The sequence below is a fragment of the Mus caroli genome, chromosome 9 (genome assembly GCF_900094665.2).
Source record: "Mus caroli chromosome 9, CAROLI_EIJ_v1.1, whole genome shotgun sequence".
Taxonomy (NCBI): domain Eukaryota; kingdom Metazoa; phylum Chordata; class Mammalia; order Rodentia; family Muridae; genus Mus; species Mus caroli.
In genome coordinates, this window is record NC_034578.1 from 23,214,927 (window position 1) to 23,233,587 (window position 18,661).

The 18,661-nt window shown below is 42.2% G+C and overlaps 1 protein-coding gene across 1 annotated transcript; it reads left to right on the forward strand.

Moving 5' to 3' along the window:
- Nucleotides 1-13,180: 13,180 nt before the first annotated feature.
- Nucleotides 13,181-18,154, forward strand: Spata19 (spermatogenesis associated 19). Its single transcript, XM_021172907.1, has 7 exons — nucleotides 13,181-13,316; nucleotides 13,489-13,545; nucleotides 14,170-14,262; nucleotides 14,395-14,486; nucleotides 16,842-16,919; nucleotides 17,250-17,317; nucleotides 17,972-18,154. The coding sequence occupies exons 1-6, from the start codon at nucleotides 13,239-13,241 to the stop codon at nucleotides 17,314-17,316; spliced, it is 465 nt and encodes a 154-aa protein (XP_021028566.1). The 5' UTR covers nucleotides 13,181-13,238; the 3' UTR covers nucleotide 17,317; nucleotides 17,972-18,154.
- The last annotated feature ends 507 nt before the right edge of the window (nucleotides 18,155-18,661 follow it).

The window sequence follows — 18,661 nt, forward strand, 5'->3', positions numbered from 1 at the left end:
CCTTTCTCTCTCTCTCTCTCTCTCTCTCTCTTTCTTTCTTTCTTTCTTTCTTTCTTTCTTTCTTTCTTTCTTTCTTTCTTTCTTTCTTTCTTTCTTTCTGTGTTTGAGCACACCTCTCTTATCAACAATGGCTTATGGTCTTTCCAACCTCCTGCTCCTTAGAACTGTAGTCACTTCCCCCTTTGTGGTTAAACAAATCCTGGGACATATACGGGAACTTGGGGCAAGTAGCTGATGTGGCCTGGACTGGTTTTGTGAATGTGTGCAGTAAAGTGAACTGTGTTCTTTGCCAAAAATTTTAGGGGAAAGTCTCTATTTACTATCTTATGCCTGTGCAAAATTGGAAATGCATATGATTAAAATCAGATGTACTATGGGAAAGAACATGCCCAGTGAACAAACCTTTATATAATTCAAGCCTGTTGATCAAAGCCGGAAACCATCTATCTCATCCTTTAGAAAGCAGCATCAGTTCCTCTTGGACTCATAACACAAGCTCCAGACAGTAACTGAGGCTCCGAGTTAACCTCACTCAGATTCCAGGTTCTTTCTGGAATCTGCAGCATAACTTGCTTGTATTTTCATTCTGCTTTTGAATAAAATCTTTTGTTACTGAAAAAAGACAAAGAAACCAGAAAACAAATGACAACAAATGCAGACTTTTCTCAAAAGACTACAAATAGAACTACCAGATGACCCAGCTATATCCAGCTATATCACTTCTGGGAAGACACCCAAAGAATCTATATCCTACCACAGAGATAGTTGTACAACCATGATTATTCCTGTTCTATTCACAAAGCAAAATAATGGAATCAGATATTCATCAAGAGATAAATGAATGGTGGGCATGTGCTATGTACCATGGAGCTTCATTAAGCCAAAAAGAAAAAAATGAAATTATGAAAATTTCAGGACAATAGATGAATGTGGAAATCATTTTAAGCAAAATAACCCAGACACAGAAAGTCAAGTGCTGCGTGTTCTCTCTCATGTGTAGATTCTGACTTCTGCATTCTGTATTTACGTGGTAGTAAGTGTGGATACAGGTCATAAACAGGAAAAGGGATCATGGGAGGGGAAAGTGTGGTGTTGAGAAAGAGGATGGGGAAAGTAATAGAATATATATGACATCCAAGTGGAAAGGGAATTAATTGTGTGTGGAAGGTATGGGTGGCAGGAGGAGATGGGAGATGGGAGTGGGCAGAGGGGATCAGTGGTGCTAATGTGTGAGAACACCACAGGGAGGCCCCCTACTTTGTTATTGTGAATGTCAAATAATGATATATATATATTATTACTATAGCTATATAGTTTACATTATATATAATTTAGTTTTTATTCCAATGCATTGAGATTTATTATATGATAGCCACACATCTAGCTTGGAGAATATTCAAGTACATTCACAAAGAATATATATTCTGATCATACCAATCAAGAGACATCAACACAGACCCATAATAATGTTGTCCTGTTGGCAAGGATGGGATGTCTTGGATAATTGTATCATATTGGGATTCTTTGATATGATGGCTAAACTTGGAGGTGGACATGTGGGTGGCAGGTGTGATCCTGTACATCCACTTGTGTGGCTTATCCCCTCTCCAAGGTCATGAGAGGGACAAAGACGAACATCATCCAAGTGGGCCAGTTTGAGTTCCTCTCTCCTTACTGGGACAACATTTCTGATGTTGCCAAAGATATGGTGAGAAATTTTCTGGTGGTGGACCTCAAGAAGCAGTATATGGCCCACCATGTCCTACAGCATCCCTGGATTGAGATGGTTGGGCATCCCAGCAAAGTGAACCCACAGAAGGAGAATTTCCCCAACAGCGAAGGTCACTTCCAGAGCCAGCACAAAAAGGTTGTGGAACAGGTGTCATAATCCTGCCTGGGTCATCTGTCTAGCCTATTCCTTGAGGTCAGAGAAGAGAGGGGATGTCTACAAGCAAGGCTGAGCAAGAAACTTCTCCACAGAACTAAGGAAGGAGAAGAATCACCTGGCATATTTTAAAGCATGTTAGAAAAGCAACTTCCTAATGTTGAATGATGTATGATATCTTTAGATTTGTATATCTGAAGTCTTTAATAGTTTTTGGATAAGAATTGCCATGAATGAAGAATTTTGATAATAATGATGAATTCTATTTTCTCCTCATAGTCACATTCATGGTGGACTCCATGAGTGTGCTTCACATCGCTTGAGCTCCCCTCACCCCCACAATGAATGAGGTAATTTCTGGCTTTTTTTATCTCAATAAAACATGACGAATAACAGAGGAAAAAAAAGAATATATATTCTTCTGCCACTATCTTGGATGTTCTTGTCACTCTCAGGACCAGTCTGTTAGTTTAATTTGGCTCATTGGCTTTGGTTCTGGTCCAAGGTTGGGGGACTGCATATGGTGATGGCCTTCTTCCTGGCAGAGTCCTGAGGTGGCACAAGGATTGATATGACAAGAGAAAAGCAATATGCAAGAGCTCTGGTGGAATTATCCCTTGTAGCTGATGCATGCTCGGGATAGTCTACTAACCTCTTAACCCATGAACTCATCAACCACACCAGCAAATCAGTCTGACCATGAAGGGAAAGTCATAATCACTTCTTTCCAGTCTTATCTCAATATTTTTTTTTTAGCTAGCTTTCATTTCCACATGAGCGCCACAGGACACAAACACATTCACACACTCGCACTTAAAATAGATAATACACCTACACATGAGGGCTAAAATTATAAATCTTATAGAAGAAGACAGGAAATATTAACATAACTTTGGATTGTGTGAAGAGTCTTCGGTATGATACCCCAAACATTCCATCAGTGAAAAAAAAATCGGATTGCCTTCATCAGAACTAAAACTTTTTTCCCTCTGAGAAGATAACATTAGGAAAATGTCAAGGCAAGCAACAGATGAGGGTGCTATGCTTTCAAATCATGTACTTGATAAACTGCCTGCATTTGGAATATAGAGCGAACTCGTACAGCTCAATAAAAAGAAAACAAATAATTTAATTTTAAAAAGATTTGAAGATGACACTAACTAAAACATTCAGCAAAACTCCATGGGAGACAATTGCCAACATCATAAACTAGCAGGAAAATGCAAGTGATGATGACAGCTGTCTTTACGGACCAACTAAGAGGGTGATGATAAAGTCTAGGATGTGCTAAGGATAAGCACTAAGCTTCCTAATGGGGAGGAAGCTGAACTTTCAAACCCAGCAGAGAGGAAGCACAGAATTATCTTTTGGGGGAAAAAAAACTTAGAATTTCTTTAAAATATGAATTTATAGGGAAGAACTACTATTCACATTTTGACATCGAAGAGGGCTGGGGACAGGGCTCAATGGGCTCAAATGCTTTGCTTGGGAGCTTAATTTGATACCCAGCACCCATGTGAAAAACCAAACCAAGCCAAACAAAGCTGAGTGTGGCAGTCCTGGTGTTGGGGACGGAGAAACAGAAGGATCTGTGTGGGGCTTGCTACCCAGCCAGGTCAGCAGAACTCAGGAGAGTCAGGTAAGGGAGAGACTCTTATATCAAACAGTAAGGTGGGGAGCAAATGAAGGAAGACACTCAGCTTTCACCTCTGGCCTCTGGATGCTTCTGTGCACACACACACACACACACACACACACACACACACACACACACACTTCTCACATGTACCCATACAGCACACAGATATGTAAATACATAAAAGAAAGAAAAAGTAGAGAAAGAATCACATGTAAGTTTTCCTATGAAGTCAGTCTTGCTCTTGTGTCAAAATGAGGACATTAAAAGGCCCAAATCTCTAACGGATGTAAAACTCCCCCACATCACATCCCAGCAAACTAACTCTAGCACATTCAACCAGGATTATAGACCATAATTAAGTGGGATTATCCTATAGGCCATAATTAAGAGGGATTATCCTATAGCCCACAATTAAGTGAGATTATTTGAGGAATTGGTTTGACATTTGAAAAAAAAAAAAAAAAAAACCTCTGAATGTAATATACAATATTAGCATAACAATATGCCAGAGCAACTTGTTCATTTCAGTAAATACAGAAAAAGCATTTGAATATATATATATATATATGTATATATATATATTTTTTTTTTCCTTTTAGTTTTTTGAGACAGGGTCTCATGTAGGCCAGACTAGCCTCTGAATCTGTCATGGCTTCTGCCTACTCTCATGTTCTACAATGCATGCTAACATCTAATAGGTTTTTATTTTTTGCAATTTTTAAAAAATTTTTTGAGACTTTGACACAACGTGTTCTGTCTGTATTCATCTCCTCTCTCCCGTTGCCTCCCTTCCATCTGATTTGGAGATTGTTTCTTTTCCCATTGAGTCCAGTGTGTGTTGCCCAGTTAGCCTTAGAACTGGAGTCTTTTATGGTCAGTTTCCCAGGAGTTACCTCCAAAGAAAACTGACTTTCCCTCACCCATGCCTCGACAAATGCCAATAGCTCCTTAGCTAGTGGTAGGCCATGTCTCCCTTCCTGGGTGCTAGGCTTTTTTCTTGCTTGTACTTGCACAGATCTTATGTATGCTGTCATGGTCACCGAATTCTATGTGTATCTGTCCTATTGTGTCTGGAAAATGTTATTTCCTTGATGTTTTAAACCATCTCTGGCACTTATAGTTTGCATGTCCCCTCTTCTGCAAAGATCCTTAGCACTGGTGAGAAAGGGGTGAGATGAATGTTAGGGCCGAGCATTCCACAGTCTTGTCTTTTCCCTCTGTACATTGATTAGTTGAGAGGGGTTGCCTTTGTGTTAATTGACAGTTGCCACCTATTGCAGAAAGATGCTTCTCTGACAACACTTGAGGGTCCTCTGGTGCTATGACACCCATAACAAGAAGTCATTAGAAGCCATTTTAGCACTATGTCCATTTAGCAGAATAAATGATATTGGCTTCTCTCTTAGGGCTTGTGACCTATTTAACTAGATTTTTGGCCCTGTTAATAGTGTCATATACAGATCCCATCTCCTGGAGCAGGCCTGAGATTCAGTCAGAATGTGGGTGGTTACTCCAATAACATTCGCAACACTATTGCATCAATGGGCATGTTTTATCAGACAAGCCATTATTGTAGCTTACAAGATTCACAGCTGCTGGGGCTTATTCTTTCTCATCTGTCAGCATACATAATACCATCCGCCACTATAAACACTACCTGGTGTGAGTGAAGCCTGATTTCTCCTTATTCTGTAACTTGAATATATGATGTCTTCAGAAACGGGATCTTACATGGAAGTTCTGTGGAGCGTCAGAAGTATTGGCAATAGCTTGTGATGATTAGGAGTCTATGTGACCCCACTGGCCAACAACTCAAAGAGAGGCAACCCATTCACTACACGAGGGTCTTTTTCTGTCTTTGTCGATCTCTCTTTCTGTTTCTCTTTGTCACACAATCTTTGTTTCTCAAACAGTATATTTTGTTCATATTCTTTCTCTGAAGCTTCCTCGCATGTATCCAAGGATGGACCTGGCTGAGTGGTGAGGGAATGAAAAACTGATAGACAAGTACATGAATACATGGATTCATAGAAAAGCAGGGTGTAAGACCAGGCTCTCTGCTAGAGAAACTTAAGCACCCCAGGAATTCAGGTTGTTTATTAGGGGAGTTGATTAGAAAGGTAAGGTTTTGCCTACATCCAAACAAGGAGAAGAGTTACCATGATGTTATCTTATTTGATAACTTAATTATAGTAGATACTCTTATAAATATAATTACACTTGATAATACCTTATGTTTTTAGATAAACAAGGAGGCAGGATTTATCATCTATAGGTGTCTCGAGGGGACATATTTAGCTAATCTTGGTGGGAGTACTCTCTGTAAGAGTGGTGACATCTGGAGGCAGAGAGCTATGGTGGACATTTTCTGCATGCACTAGTGACATCCACACATGAGTCAGAGGAATGCTCTGCTACTTCCCTTTGAGCCTCACCCTGGGTAAAAGACTTTGCTCTTCATCCATGGGTCTGAGGCTCTGGGGTCCTTGACAAGGCTGTGTCTGTGTCACTGCCACAGTCATTCGGCACTTCACTCACTCAGGCCTTCCTCTGCTCACTTCATTTACTTTCCTGTAGCTCCTCTCAGCGCCTCTACACCTCCTTACACACTCAACTTCCTGCTCCCCTCAGCCTCTCCAAAAATTCCCACAAACCATCAAAACAAACAAAACCAAGAAGATAAAAATGGCCAAAGAAGACAAACAAACAAACAAACAACAGCAACAATGACACCACACACACACACACACACACACACACACACACACACACACACACACACACACACACACGGAATCTATTTTGTGCTGACAGATACTCCTGAGCATGTGCCTGCCCTGAGCTATGGTGGATATTCACAGTGGTACTCCATTGGTGAAGACTGATTTTCTTTTACCAGTGAATATCTATTGCAGATAGTGACTCGGTCAGGGTTGGGACCGATGCCCATTTCCCCTTCTCCATGCTTGGATTTTGTCTGGTTTGAACCTGTGCAGGTCATGTATATGCTGTCACAGTCTCTGTGAGTTCATGTGTGCATTAGTCCTGTTGCAGCTAGAAGACAATGTTTCCATGGAGTCATTCCTCACCTTTGGCTCTTACAATGTTTCCATCTCTTCTTCAACATCGATCCCTGAACCCCAAGGGTAAGGCTTTGATAAAGACTTCCCATTTCAGGCTGAATGCTTTTAAGTCTTTTATTCTCTGCATATTATCCAATGTAATTATTCTCTGCATATTATCCAATATAAGTCTTTGTGTTACTTATATCTAATGCAAGAAAGAGCTTCTCTTCTGAGGTTGAGTGATGCTCTAATTTATGAGTATAGCAATATTTCATTAGGAGTCAGTCACTTTATTTCTATGGTCCTTTAGTAGAATTAATAGTAGTGGGTTTCCCTCTAGGGCCCATTACCTACCATCTAGTCCCAGGTTCTTCCCCATTTTATCAGTGTCAGGTATAGTTTTTATCTCACAGAAGGAATCTTGAATCCAATAAAAAAGATATGGTTGGTTACTCCCCTAACATGTGTCATTATTTTACCAGTATATCTTACAGGTCACGGGGTCTTGTTACTTAATGATATTAATGACTAATTTTCTCCTTTAGTAATATGTAAATTACCATACAGCACAACAAACTCTAGTCCATAGGGGTAATGGTTCTAATTGAGTGTCAGCTTGATTTTTTTCATGTTCAATGACATAAGTTGCATCTTCACCAATAGGGCCTTAGCATTAGGTTGTGTAGAATAACCTATAGATTTGGCAATAGCCTGCAGAGGGTGTGTGTGTGTGTGTGTCCCCTGTTTGGCCAATGAGTCAATGAGTCAACAAGATGTAATACATTTCTGAAACTGAAACACACATACTCTCTCTCTCTCTCTCTCTCTCTCTCTCTCTCTCTCTCTCTCTCGGTTTGGCAGGCCTGGAACTTGATATGTAGACCAAACTGATGAGCCTAGCTCTGCCTTGCCTCCCCAGGGCTGGGGTTAAGGGTGTATGCCTTACTAATGTAATATATGATTGTACTTTCTGAAAACCTCTCCCAAATCTCCACTTCTAAAAGCGAACAAGAGAGTTCTTAGAACCTGATGAAAGACAGTTACATAACAGTCTTCACCTAACATCATATTAATGGTGAAAGACAGTGCCTTTCTCTTCAAATCTGGAATAAGGAAAAGGTGTCTATTCTGTATAGATCTATTTGATACTGTATAACTAGAATGATAAGGCGAGAAAAAGAAACTAAAGGTGTCGAGATTGAAAAGGAAGAAGGAAAATTTCTGTGTTTGTAGAAGACATGATCTGGTATATAGAATATTCTAAGGAAAACTATTAAGAAAGTCTATATTGAGTTTAGAACAGTTGCAGAATGCAAGATCATTATTTAAAAATTTACTGTGGGGCCTGGAAGAGATGACTCAGTGGATACAGCCTTTGCCACATGAGGACCAAAATTATGATTCCCAGAACCCAAAACAGCCAGTCCAGGTATGTGGTCTGTTTACAATCACAGCTATATGATTGTCTAAGAGGGAGTCAAGGGATTCTTAGGATGGGATGGCTAGGTAGAATAGCTGGAAGTAGAGAGCTATAGGATCAGCAAGAGGCCTTGTCTCAGGAAATAAAGGGGAGAGTTATTAAGGAAGACACACAATGTCAATCTGGGAAGACACACGTACAACCATACATTTGAACATGCATGTGTTCATGCACCACACACACACACACACACACACACACACACACACCAACAGTCCACTATACTTTCATTCACTAGCCATAAAAAGCTACAGAATGAAATGAAGGGTCTGTTTAAGATAGTATTTAAAAAAGAATGCTTAGTAATAAAACTGCAAAATTTATGCATGAAAACCCAGAGTACTTTGTTAAAATAAATTAAGATCTAAACAAGAATGACCTTCCTTTTTGTGGATTGAAGAATTAATATTGATATGACAATATCTCCAAATTGGCAATCAGATTCAATGAAACCAGTGATTACATGCCAGCAGGGTTTTGTTGCTGTAGAACTTAATAGACTAATCATAAAATTCATAGGGAAATTTACCCCACCTCGCAAAGGCATATACTCTTTTAAATGTGCTGCTTAGTTTGCTATTCTTCCTTAAGGGTTTCATTTTTTTGAGATAGTGTCTTGCTATATAGCTCAAGCTGGTCTTGAACTCATGATCTTCCTGCCTCTATGTCCTAGATGTTAGCATTAAAGGTATGTACCACCATACATGACTTTTTAAAAAAGGATTTTTTTAATGTTAATATTCTGAAAGGTTCTTGGTCTCTAGGTTTCTTTCTTTTTGCTGCCTCTGTCTTTGATATCAAGACAAAGCTGGTCTAAAAATAAGTTAACAATTTGAAAATGTATAATGGCATTTGACAAAACTGCTCAAAGAGCTATAATAATTAAGAAAGCATGGCACTGAAACAAGGACAGACAATCAGGTCAAGTAACAGTCTAGACTAAAAATTTTAATTTAGGGAAAATTGATTCCTAAGAAAGTTGCCAAATTTGTTCAATATAGAAAGGATCTCCTTTGCAATGAATAATGGGAGACAATTGTGTCCATGCACAAAAAATGAATTTGGACACTTTGTACAAAAACGAACTCAAAATAGATCATAAACAAAAAACCACAGGAGCTGTAGTACCCTCCCTCTCGGAAAGAAAATAGAATCAAATCTTCATGATCGAAGCAATGATTTCATAACCAAAAGAAGTGAGAATCCATGAGTTGAACTTGATCAAACATTCAGAAAATTTCTGCTTCAAATGACACCAACAAAGAAGGGGAAAGATGGTTCGCAGGAAGAAAGTATTCACTAATCATTTATCTGATACTTGTATGAGGGCTGTGTAAGAAACTCTTACATCTATCAAATAAAAAGATAATGCAATTATAAAATGGCCAAGCATCTGAGGAGACAAATTTCCAACAAAGATACACACGAGGCTAGGAGGCACTGGAAAAGATTGTTAGTGTCATTAATCATTTGGGAGATACACATCTAAACCATAATGAGATACTATTTCATACTCATTAGGATGCCTGATATCAGAATGATGGATAGTAACAATCCTGGCAAAGAATGTGGAAGAATCAGAACCATCATGTACTGAACATGGGAAGGTAGGATGATGCAGGCATTCAGAAAATATTTCTAACATTCTTTCAAAATGTTAAACATACAGTTACCGTATGACCTAGCAATTCTGCTGAGAGTTACAAGCCCAAGAGAACTGAAAACTGACTTAACAAAGCAGTGTATACAGATGTTCACAGTAACATCTTTTATAGTAGTACATAGAAACAGCCCCAGTGTCTATCAGTTAATTGGACAAAGCAAACATGGCGCATGTAGAAAGGGGACTGCTTCTCTGTGGAAAGAAGTGAGTTAGTGATGTATGTTATGATATGTGTTTGTGGGGGAGATGAATGATCCTCAAAAAACATCATGTTAAGTTACAGATATCAATCACCAAGAACAGGTATGGTGTCATCCGATCCATGTGAAATGCCCAGAATAAGCAAGACTGTAGGTAGGGACAGAAAGCAGATTAATGGTTGCCTGGGACCAATGCCAAGTATGTGAGAAAAAATGGTTTCACTGTGAAAGGCAAAGAGCTTCTTTTTGGAGGTAGTAAAATTTGATAAAAATGGACTGGAGTAACAGGTACACAGCTCTGTGAACACACTAAAAACCATTTAGTTGTACATGCTAAATGGCTGATTTCTTGTAAAGTGAATTATGTCTCAATGAACTCTTAAGCAAAAGGACCAGGGATGTAGCTCAGTGGTAGAACACTTAACACAGCATACACCAGGCTCCAAGTTCCATTTCCATCAATGCAAGGGAAAAAACATTAAAAGTTAAAAATGAAATTGCCGATTTGCCCTTAGAACTTTAGCCAAGAAAAAGGAAACATATTTATTATATTGTTTTTGCAAATATTCTTTAATAGTCTTTGCAGTTTTATCACTATCAGCCCAAATTGGAGATTATCTGCTTGTCAGCTTAGTAAGTTACAGACAAAATGTGTGTATCCATATGGCTAATACTCCACAGTGAAAGGGAAGAATCTATGATGTGTGCTGCAGTGTGGAAACCCAAGTCAGGTCTAACACAGCGAGCTTTCATTCCTATGGAATGTGTGATAGAAACAGCTACAGAGCTTGGAAGGAGATAGCGAGGCTGAGGTCCTCCCTGTGGCAGCAGAGGGGAGGAGACATGGTTGGACCTTGGCTGGGGTACTAGACACCTAAGTGTCTCGATCTGCAACTAGTTTTATAGGTGTCCAAGTTTGTTTGTTTGGTTTTGTTTTACATATATTTGTGGAATTTGCTAAATGGGTGTTTAGCATAATGATAAAAAAGCAAAGATGGATTTGTTTATCGGCTTGATTCCGATACCATAAACATAGGCTACATATCTTAGAATCCGTTGGAAAGTTACTTTTGAAATGAGTCAGAGGAGGCTGAGGGGATGATGGAGGAGGAGAGAACCTCTCTGGATGCATCTTTTCATGGACGTGTGGGTTTCTAGTTATACTGATGTTTTACAGTTATTATGATTATTTCAAAATGCAGGATCATATAATTGATATGGTACATTAGTGGGGCCAGTCCAGGCAAACCACTCCACCTGATGTTTTAAAGATTTATTTTTATCATTTTAAGTTTGTGTGTGTGTGTGTGAGAGAGAGGGGGTATGTAAACATGAATGCAGATGCGGAGAGGGTTTATTTCAGCTTACAGTTCCAATCACAGGCCATCAATGAAGGAAAGGAGGTATCCTACAGGGCAGGACTTGAACTCAGAGGCAGGAACTAACGTAGAGGCCATGGTGGAGTGCTGCTTACTGGCTTGTTCCCCCCATGGCTTTCTCAGGCTTCTTTCTTATAGCACCCAGAACAACCAACCCAGGGTTGGCACCATCTATGGCAAGCTAAGCTTCCCCACATCAACCATCACCCACAGGCCAATCTGATGGGAACATTTTCTCAGTTTAGGTTCCTTCTTCCCAGATGACATCTGCTTATGTCAGGTTGACATAAAATTAGCCAGCACAGATGCCCTTCAGGACCCTCAGTGTTGGATCTCCTGGAGCTGGAGTTATAGCCACCTATAGTGAGTGGCTGACGTAGGTGCTGGGAGCTGAATTGGAATTCAGCAGCAAGTACTCTTAACTTCTGAGCTCTTCACCAGCCCTGCTCTACCTGCTGGTTTAGGCTATAGTCACATGGTTAGTGTGACCTTAGGGAGCAGTTTTTCTGAAGCCAGTAATGGCTGCCTGGCTTCCTGCTGTGTTCTTCGCCTTTGCATTGGTAGCCATCCTGAGATGGGTGGATCCACACCGTGGAAGCTGCCATCATCTTTGAATACATCATGGAACACAGCTACATTTACACACACACACATACACACACACACACACACACACACTCACAGATACACACATACACACTCACACATACTTACAGACACACACATATACACTCACACACACATGCACATTAACACATACATACATGCATGCACACATACACACATGCACACAAACACATATGCACACATACATACACAAACACACATACACACAAGCCTACACATACATACATGCATGTACACATAGACATGCACACATGCATGCACACACACATACACACACACATGCACATTAACACATACATGCACATAAACACATACATACATGCATGCATACATAAACACATACACCCATATATATACAATCACACATACACATAAACATACACATACATACATGCATGCACACATACACACATGCCGGCACACACATATACACGCACAAAGATACATACCACACACACAGACACACTGACACACACACTGACACACATGCACATAAACACATTCGTAATGCACATACACAAACACACACAAACACACATACAAACATGCACACATGCAAGAACACACACACACACAAGGACACATACCATAGACACAGATACACACAAACACTCACACAGACACACACAGACACACACAGACACACACATACACACACACACACAGACACACACACACACTTTATGAGTCTGGCCGTCGAACTCCAGTCCTCCTGCTTGTAAAGCAAGTACTTTCCTGACTGAAGCAGCCCCTCATTCCCTGGGGTGCTTTTCAGTGATCTGCATCATCTGAGTGGTCAGAACAAACAAAAATGGAAATATCCCTATTGCTTCTTTCTCTGGGCAGTTTTGGGTGGATCAATTTTGTTTCCTCCCTCACTTGAGAAGATTAATAACCATGATGCTGGTCTGAATGGTTGTTTAACTGGCCAGGTGCTTTAGCCATAATTTCTTCTTTGGATTTGTAATTTTTTTTCATTTTTAGAAATTTTATTTAGCATTGCTTAAGACAGTAAGACAGTGAGCCACCCCAAGACTTTGGCCTATGATTTTGGTAATTCCTTTTGTATATCGTCCATCTTCTATGCCCCTCCTCTTCTGAGCCACCATAAAGAAGACAGTTTATAGCCCCTCTTTTCCCTCTGCACTCTCACCCTGGAAGTTGAAGGAGGTCATTGTCACATCATCACTTGCCAACCAATCAGGGGGCACCTCCCTTCAATAACCTTGCTATTTCACAGAAGTTCTCAGACAGCTTCAATGGAAGGAGGGAGCCAAGGAGGCCCTCTGTAAGTCTGAAGATGATCATTACAACATGGATTATGTACATCTTTGCCCGGAAAACTGTAGGGCTACCCTTCCCACCAAGGGTGAACTCGGTGAGTGGTGGCAGCAGTAGCCATATGGAACTGTGGCCAGCCTGTCGTCTCCCTTCTGCATTCCCGCTGTGCTTCAGAGTCATCTCATGTCATGTGACATTGGTCTTAGTGGTGAGGGTGGGAGCCTCTCTCTGGGGTTTCTGAGGTAATCGTTTTTACCAACTTGTTCCAGGACATTGAAGTTGAAGAAAGCGAGGCTGTATCCGTTGTGCAGCACTGGTTGAACAAAGTGAGTAGAATTCTTCTATGACTCATCACCCAAAGTTCTAGACTGCAGGGATAAATAGGAGACAGGAATCATGTCTTCACTCTTTACACAACTGAGAAACTCATTTTTTTTAAACCGAATTCTCCACCTAGAGTGGAGTTTAATTCATGTCTGAGAGGATGTGGGGTTTTGGGCTGGTAAGAGAAGTGCTGGCATTGTTACTAACTTATCAAACTTCTAGAGGAGGGAATTCTGTTCAAGGTGGTGCCAAGAGTACCTTGGGATAGGGTCCAAGGGCTTAGAGGAGCTTCTCAAAGATTCCAAGGAGAACAGCAATGGGGGAGCTCTGTGTAGAAGCTTTAGTAATGGAGTGAGGTGTGTGTGTGTGTGTGTGTGTGTGTGTGTGGTTGTAAGTGTGTATCTGTGGTTTTGTATGTGTGTGTCTGTATGTATATATGTGTGTATGAATGTGTGTGTATGTGTGTGTGTCTGTATGTATATATGTGTGTATGAATGTGTGTGTATGTGTGTGTCTGTATGTTGTAATGGGAGGAGCGAAGGGGAAGGAAGAGGAGAGGAGGCACTTGGGAGTGAGCAGATGGAGCCAGGTACTTCAAGAGGGGGAATTATTCATTCACCTTTCAGACGGAAGAAGAGGCTTCTCGGAGCATAAGGGAGAAGATGTCCATCAACGACTCTCCCACCCATGGACATGACATTCATGTGACCAGAGATTTGGTAACAGAGTTTGTGTGAAAGTGGGGGTGAGGCCCGATGGTCCTTGGTGTGATGGAACCTGGGCAAATGGCACACCCCAGCCACAGATGTCCACATCAGTTAGTAACCACATGAATTCCTCTGGATTTCTAGGTGAAACACCATCTCTCAAAGTCTGATATGTTAACAGACCCGAGTCAAGAAGTCCTGGAGGAAAGAACGAGGATCCAGTTTATAAGATGGAGGTACCTGCCCCTGGCTAGATCAAGCACATAGCTACTTTGCTCTAGACACACAACCTCCTTTGGTGGAGAAATTCCTCAGTCATGCCTTGGGGGACTTAGGGGAATATTCTTGCTATCTTGAAAGCTTACATTTCGTACATTTTTAAGTGACTTCAGCAGTTGGGGAGCTAGGCTTGCTTTCCATTTCCTAAATGCTTCTGAATGTGTTTCAGATTCCTGTTATTTTTGCACTTGAATTGTTCAGAAGTGGCGACACTTTAAAGAGCTAAAAGAAAATAAGCTCTTAAAATGCAAAAGCCAGAGCCCTCATCTGCGACTTTGCAGTGCTGAGGTCTCCCAGCGCCAGAGGCAAGAATTCTGTGACAAAGTGTGTCACCTTCCTGCCACCTTGGTGCCGCCCGTTGTCACAGCCTCTCTTGATCCTGAAGATGCTAAGATTCTGGGTGGAGCGGGCCAGGCCTGAAGTCACCCCATTCCTCCTGCAGAGGCATCCTATTTGTGTGTGTGTGCTTGTGTGTGTATGGTTTCTGAATCTATCATTCTTTGGGCCAGATCATCACATCTGTCCTTGAACTAGTCCCTGTGTGACTAAAGGGCTTGTGCTTCCCTCGTTCCCTCTCTGTGCTCCTGTTATCTGCTTTGCTCTCCCTTCGAGGAGGAAGCTGCACTTCTCAGCAAGCTTAGTTTTGCTTCAGGATTTGAGTAGCCATGTGTTATTGTAGACTATTCAAATATGTACTGACTCTTTGAGGAAGGGATAAGCAATGGGGGTTGGGATTTCAGAGCTACCCAGAGAAGAAATTTTCTCTAGAAACCTGTTAAGGCTCCTGGACATTGTTGACGTATTTCCAGGTTTTCCTTGCTCCATGCGGTTGGAGTTGCAACCATTATCTCTATGGTTTGGACAGAACTAACCTCATCTTCCAGTCTTGTTTGAGCCTTGGCTGTATAGCTGGCTTAAAACCTTGGAGGCAGGCAAGAAACATCAGTCATTTATCTATGTGTAATTCTTTTCTACTCTGAATTTTCAGTGGAGATTGGAAATGAACAATCTGTTTTTTTTCCCCACAATGCACTGGTTCTGGTGTTTTCTTCTTAGTTCTGATAAGCCCGTGGTCCTTGTAACATGCTTGCACTGGCTCTTCATTCTTCGAGTAGGTGTGCATGCGTCATCCTGTACTTGCTAGCTGGTTTGGAGAAAACCAAAGAGCAGAGCACAGCCTCATAGATCATGGCCACAAAGTTAAGCAGATGAACAGGGTATGTAGAAGTTAGTGTTAGGGAACTCCGCAGGAGGGCCCAAGGGCACAGCTAGAGGCTGGGCTGCACATTTCTTTGGCGCTGTGCCAGTGGTCCCAGGAAGGCTCCCAGGGGGCAGTTTGCTCAGACTGGCTCCTTAACGGGGCACCATTATCATAGAAATGGCAAACTGTAGAGAAAAAGGATAGCCTATATCCTAGGCGCAGTTTATACCCTAGGTGCTTCCAGGGCCCAGTGTTGGGCCCTGCTTTCTGAGGGGCCCCTTTTCCTAGGCTGGAGACAATAGGCCTTGTCTACTTTAGCTCCTTTTATGATAGCTATTCTCAACCTTCCTAATGCTGCGATCCTTTGACACAGTTCCTCATGCTGTGGTGACCTCCAACTGTAAAATTTTTGTATTGCTGCTTTAAAACTGCGATTTTGATACTGTCATAAATCATGATGTAAATATCTGATATGCAGGGTATTGGTATGCAACCCCCAAAGGGTCCCGACCCACAGGTTGAGAGCCACTGTTGTATGGGCTTCAACTGGGTCTTCCTGGTAGGAGTGATCATCACAATCATATTTCCCTTCTTTTAGGGGAAGAAGGTTAGAGCAGGTGGAATTTCTGGTTCAAATGTAACAGGGTACCAATGAGCTTAGTTCTCATAGCCTTTCGAAGTAGGGAGTATTTGGTGGGCACTGCATGACTCTGGAAGGGATGCGTGGGAAGTGGCAGGAGAAAAGACAGGAAGTATAAGACTGGAGAAGGGAAGGGATTTTGGCACAGAGAAAGAAGGCAAACAGTGCTAGACTGAAGTGCGTGTGTCCTGTTACTAATCCTACGAGGATATACTAAAGCAGAGAGCATTTTGGAAGGGGGAATTACACAGCTTCACCGCCTTGCTGGGGGGGCCAGCTTGTCTTTCTCTCCGAACCACCTGCTGCCTGCATACAGTGGCTGGGTGCCTCAGAGGTTAGTTAGTTGAGACACGGGCTCTCAGGCCCATACACCTGGAGTTCCTGTGCCTACAGTCCCAGTTCCAGCAGCCTCACCAGGCTTAGTTGTTATAAGAAGCAGCTGAGAATCCATGTCTCAATGGTGTTTTCCAGCCACACCCGTATCTTCCAAGTGCCAAGTGAAATGATGGATGACGTCATGCAGGAACGGATAGATCAAGTGAGACGAAGGTAAGTTCTGGCGAGGAGTCGCTTTGTACATCCACCCAGGTACAGGTGGGTGGAGATGACGTCATCGGTTGGCTCCAGCATCATATAGGGACATATAGTTCCAAGGACCTCTGTCCTTTCTGATTCACATCATGGTGTACTTATCAACCTCACATAGTATCTGCCTGCACATGGCTCCAGGCTGAGGCCTTCTTCCAGGACTTCAGTTCTAAAGTTTTCACACAGCCATGGCTCGTGTCTGGGCTTCCCAGCCAGCCCATCCCTTGGGCTATGGTTTGGGTTTGAGATCTAGATAGGTTCTGACAGCATCCTCCCTTTGGTCCTCCGCAGTGTATCTCATCTCATGTGTGACTCGTACAATGATCCAAGCTTCAGGACTTCTTGCTCAGAATGCTAAGGTGAGGAGATCTGTAGGTAAGGGCCTGGATGTACAGGGCATCTAGCCTTGGCAGTAGAAGGGAGAGACCTAGGGTGGAGAGCTTTACCTTTTTCTGAGTGAGGGACGAGCCTGCATTCAGGGCCAGTGGGGTGTGGTGGGGGTGGGGAAAAATGGATATTGCTGTTCTAAGTCTGTGCGGAGACACCGGGTATCAGCAGGAGGGCGTATAGATTGAACCTGACACCAACAAGGGGCTTTTGGCCACACAGCCTCTGCTTGTACTTTATACAAGGCCATAGCTGGATATTGCTTGGATCCAGGAAGAGGAAGTCTGGAGGTAGAATCATCCCAATAGATGGAGCATACCTGAAGCAGTCACTGGATTTATCCAAGCGAGATACCCTGGTAGCTGATGTCGGGGTGGGCATGAAAGGACTGATTGTCACATAGCTGGAGGCCACATGCTTAAAAATGCCAGGAAGATACAATGCTAGCATTTATTAAGTGCTGACTGTATGCCAGATTCTGCACAGGGCATGCTTTGTCAAGGGTTCTCATCGATCCAGCCAGTCATTACACAGAAAGCGGAGGGTAAGTGAAGACAGGGAGCAGATACTGACTTCAGCTGGCTGCACATTTCCATGAGAGAACACTGAACATCTCTGATTCCCAGGTTGAAGGACTCCAGGGTCGATGAACAGCCTGTGTCCAAAGAGTGTCCACCTCATGTTTTGACCTGAAGGGTGACCAGACTTGAGCAGAGAGACTCTAAACTCTGAGCCCTTGGTTACCACCGTGACAATGCTGGAAACTTCTTACTGAAGTGCTAATAAAGAGACATCTTATTTACCAACCAGCCCTGTTGTTGGTGTGGATGCCATCTCTCCCTCCCCTCCCTCCCTCTTTCCCTTCCTCCCTTCCTCCTTCCTTCCCCTCCCTCCCTCTTTCCCTTCTGCTCTCCCTCCTCCTCCCGTTTTCCTTCTTCCCTCCCTTTCTCCTTCTCTACCTATACCATCTATCCCTCAATCTCTCCCTCTCTCTATCCCTCCATCCCTCCATCCCCCATCCATCCATCCATCCATCCATCCATCACTTCATCTATCTGTCCATCCATCTATCCATCCATCCATCTGTCCATTCATCTGTCCATCCATCCATCCATTCATCCATCCATCTTTCCATCCATCTATCCATCCATCCATCTTTCCATTCATCTGTCCATCCATCCATCCATCCATCCATCCATCCATCCATCCATCTGTCTGTCCACCCATCCATCCATCTATCAGTTCATCTGTCCATCCATCCATCCCTCCATCCATTCATCCATCCCTCCATCCATTCATCTGTCCATCCATCCATT

What these genes read in the sequence shown, in the direction of transcription:
- Spata19 (XM_021172907.1), top strand. Translation starts at nt 13,239, where the DNA reads ATGATCATTACAACATGGATTATGTACATCTTTGCCCGGAAAACTGTA. An exon ending in TCCCACCAAGGGTGAACTCG is followed by an intron (nt 13,317 to 13,488) that starts GTGAGTGGTGGC and finishes AACTTGTTCCAG; the next exon opens with GACATTGAAGTTGAAGAAAG. An exon ending in TTCATGTGACCAGAGATTTG is followed by an intron (nt 14,263 to 14,394) that starts GTAACAGAGTTT and finishes CTGGATTTCTAG; the next exon opens with GTGAAACACCATCTCTCAAA.